Source organism: Dreissena polymorpha, chromosome 7, assembly GCF_020536995.1.
Source record: "Dreissena polymorpha isolate Duluth1 chromosome 7, UMN_Dpol_1.0, whole genome shotgun sequence".
NCBI lineage: Eukaryota > Metazoa > Mollusca > Bivalvia > Myida > Dreissenidae > Dreissena > Dreissena polymorpha.
In genome coordinates, this window is record NC_068361.1 from 63,849,895 (window position 1) to 63,853,517 (window position 3,623).

The 3,623-nt window shown below is 35.6% G+C and overlaps 1 protein-coding gene across 1 annotated transcript; it reads right to left on the reverse strand.

The window, feature by feature from the left end:
- Positions 1-553: 553 nt before the first annotated feature.
- On the reverse strand, positions 554-1,891 carry LOC127839776 (multiple epidermal growth factor-like domains protein 10). Its single transcript, XM_052368163.1, has one exon. It carries the CDS (start codon positions 1,778-1,780, stop codon positions 554-556), a length of 1,227 nt encoding a protein of 408 aa, XP_052224123.1. The 5' UTR covers positions 1,781-1,891.
- Positions 1,892-3,623: the final 1,732 nt, after the last annotated feature.

The window sequence follows — 3,623 nt, forward strand, 5'->3', positions numbered from 1 at the left end:
TAAACTTTAGATAATGAACGATACACGTAAGAATGAATTTAAGTATAAATCGTAGGTGTCGCTAAAATGCCAAAGTTGATAAATTGATAAGTTATTAGGATTGTGTTATTGATGGTCAAGTGTTGATTGTCTACAAAATAATGTAACGTTCAAAGTTATGAAATGTACAAAGTTAATAATATCTCACCTTCTTCGACATAATGTAACTATCACTATAACGAGTAAAATGACAGCAACGCCTCCACCGGCCCCTCCACCTATTGCTGCTAAAGGCAAGGGACCTTTCGTGGTCTCTTCTTTATACGGATGAGTTGTAGCAACCACTTGAGAAATATTAAACACAAAATGACATGGAAAGGCGCGTTAACTGTGTCATTCCCTTTTTAAGATCGTTAAACTATTATTATTATTGTTAAACTTATTTAAAAATGTAAGATTTATAATGAGTGTGTAATGACAAGTCCGCACATTTATTTTATAATTTACGTTAGAGGCAAAACATTTCTTAACCAGTTGCCGCTTGAAATGCATCACACCTTATCTTATTAACTAACTACGAATTACCTTCCGAACACGAGTCATTACTGGTACATTTGGCGCAGTTGTTCATGCATCTCATTTCACATTGTGATCCATAAAATCCATCCTTGCACGAGGAACATTTACCACTGACCTGATTGCATGCCTGTTGTGCACAGTTAGGAGAACATTCTGAAGAACAATTGTGTCCGAATAAACCATAAACACATACGTCACAGGCTGGGCCAGTAAAATGTGCAAGACATGCACATGTACCGTCATTTTTATCGCATGTATTAAAGACACAACCAACAGAGCAATTATATTCGCAAGACATTCCGTACTTTCCGACTTCACATTGATCACATGTTTTACCGGTGAAGTTTTGATAACATGTACATGTACCATTTTCTGTGTCACATATATTGTTCACGCAACCCACTGAACACGTATGGTTGCAAAACGGACCATACATTCCAACGCGACATTGGTCACATTTTGGGCCCGTGAAATTGTGTGAACAAGAACAGTTTCCATCGATTATGCTGCATGCCCGTGTATGACATCCTATGGAGCAATTTGTTTCGCAATTTGCGCCAAACTGTCCCACAATACATACATCGCATTTTTCTCCAAGAAAATAGGACCGACACAAACATTTTCCATCCGCTTTATTACACGTACCAGCAACGCAACCTGACGAACAAATGTGTTCGCAGCTAGGCCCATATCTTCCTGAAATACAGTTTTCGCAACTATCTCCTTCAAAATTTGCTATACATGTACAGTACCCATCAGCTCTTCTGCAGAAAGTCGTATTGCAACGTAATGAGCAACTTTCGTCACAATTAACACCAAACATGCCCACATTACACTGATCGCAGTTTGGTCCAGCAAAATTTTCAGAACAAATACATGTGCCATCAAATTTATTACATGTTCCATTACGACACCGATTAGAGCACACCCTTTCACATAACGTACCATATCTGCCGGGATTACATGAGGAGCAGTTTGTTCTCGCTGTACATGAAGAGCAGTTTTCATTGCACTTATCTTGGCAGTTGTTGCTGGTATTGTAATAAGCGCCTATACACGCACCACATGTGTTTGCACTGCTGCATGTGCAATAGTTTGATGAACAGGTTGTCGCAAAATCACAATTCCGCCCTGTGTATCCAGGCTTACAGTAGTCGCATGCGGTTGCGTTTGAACACGACTCACATTTGTTATAACACGGTTCGCACAGAACACCGGCCATATAATATCCAGGTAAACACTTTCCACAGCTGTTTAAATTAATGCAATCGCATCCCTTGTATGCGCACTCTATACAGGTTTCATTATGAGGTTCAAGGTAAGAGCCTTTGTTACAGGTCATCTGTGTGGAGTTCACTGTAACAAACATACACATGTAGCTCTTCAGTTACTGTATTTGCAAGTAAATCATGTGTGAAAAATCTAAAGACCGAATATTAAATTGATGAGTATAACAAACCGTTATCTTAATTAAATTTACAAAGAGATACATTTCTTAGTTCCAAACTATACATATAAAGTTCTTACCATCGAGAAGTAAAAAGAAAAGGATCGCACGAGTGAAGTATACAGCTTTCTGCATGGTGTTTGCCATTCATAGCGATATGTGTTTCTACAGTGAATAATGAAAGTATATGCCATCCGTATTTTCTTCAGGGAAAATGACCTAAAAACTACAGAACAGTTTATTGATGCAAGACATTTTCGCCAAATATAGCAAACAAAAATGTACCCTTTCAATACTAACTACATATATCAAGCGTAAATTAACAGTAGTTTAAAATAAGCAAATGTATTTATATCTAGTGAAATTAACTAATATTTTAAACAAAACATTTGTATTGAAAAGGTTGTATCTTTACTAGATGCATTGCATGGGAATAGCTTGAGTTTATTTAGGCGAATTACACATATACACAATGTACACAAAAATAAACTTCATCTTCACCAGCAGGAAAGAAACCGAATTTGAGCCGTCTCTTACTTATGGCAAGGAACCAATTGAAAACAATTCGAAATAGCACCATAGCAAGGGACACATCATGCATTTACGAAAGCAAAAAATAGAGAATACATGGTTGGTGCTGATATGGAGAAAGTTTATCCAGAGAGGCTTAGGAAAAGAAAATGGGGCGAGCTTTAACGAGCCCTATTTTTCTTTTTCGTGCCAAACCGGATAAAATTGTCCAATCTCGGCACCAACCATTTATTCTATTTATCCTGCTTTATGCCGTTGACAAATTTTATCAAAGACAAATGATAAATGGACATAACAATATAATTATTGATGTCGAGCCTCCTACATGTACACAACATTCCAGACGACCGAATAACTACCGATTGTGTCACGTAAAAAAAATATTTCCACTTTAAACTGTTCCTTTTGATACTTTCCTATTGAAAATGTGAGAAGAAATAAAAAACGATTCGAGAATATGATATTTTTCTTGATAAAGAAATGAAAAACAATTTTTTTTACCTTAATGACAACTTTAATCCATTATAACAATAAATTTACAACGATATACACATCCATTTTCTGTTCTTCAATCCCTTTGTCGAAATCCATTTTCTGTTTTTCCATCACTATTATGGAAATGTATTTTAAACAACACTATTTTCTGATAGCGTTTGTATCGAATGCTATTCACTCTGACCCAAAACCCGATTTACGAAATCGTAATCCTGTCGTAGCATATTATTTTATTCCTATCGAAGTTAACAATTATGAATGACAAACACACAATTCGAAATACGTTTATGATTCGTTCGATGCATTGAAAATATTAAGAAAAAATACTGTTAAAACCACTATGTCAAAATTGTTGTCCCTAAAATCCTGAGAGAAAGTTGATAGTATGTTTCGAGTGAGAAATTACGTCACACTAGATACGTCATAAATTGCGTAATCAAGTAAATGAAAATGATAAATATGGAAAGCTGGTTCGGTAATATTTTTAAATGAAGAAAAAATGATGATATATAATATAACGATAACATTCATGATGCGTTCAAAAAAAATCAAAGTTCAAATATTATAACATGTTTATCGTCACAGCGTGCGT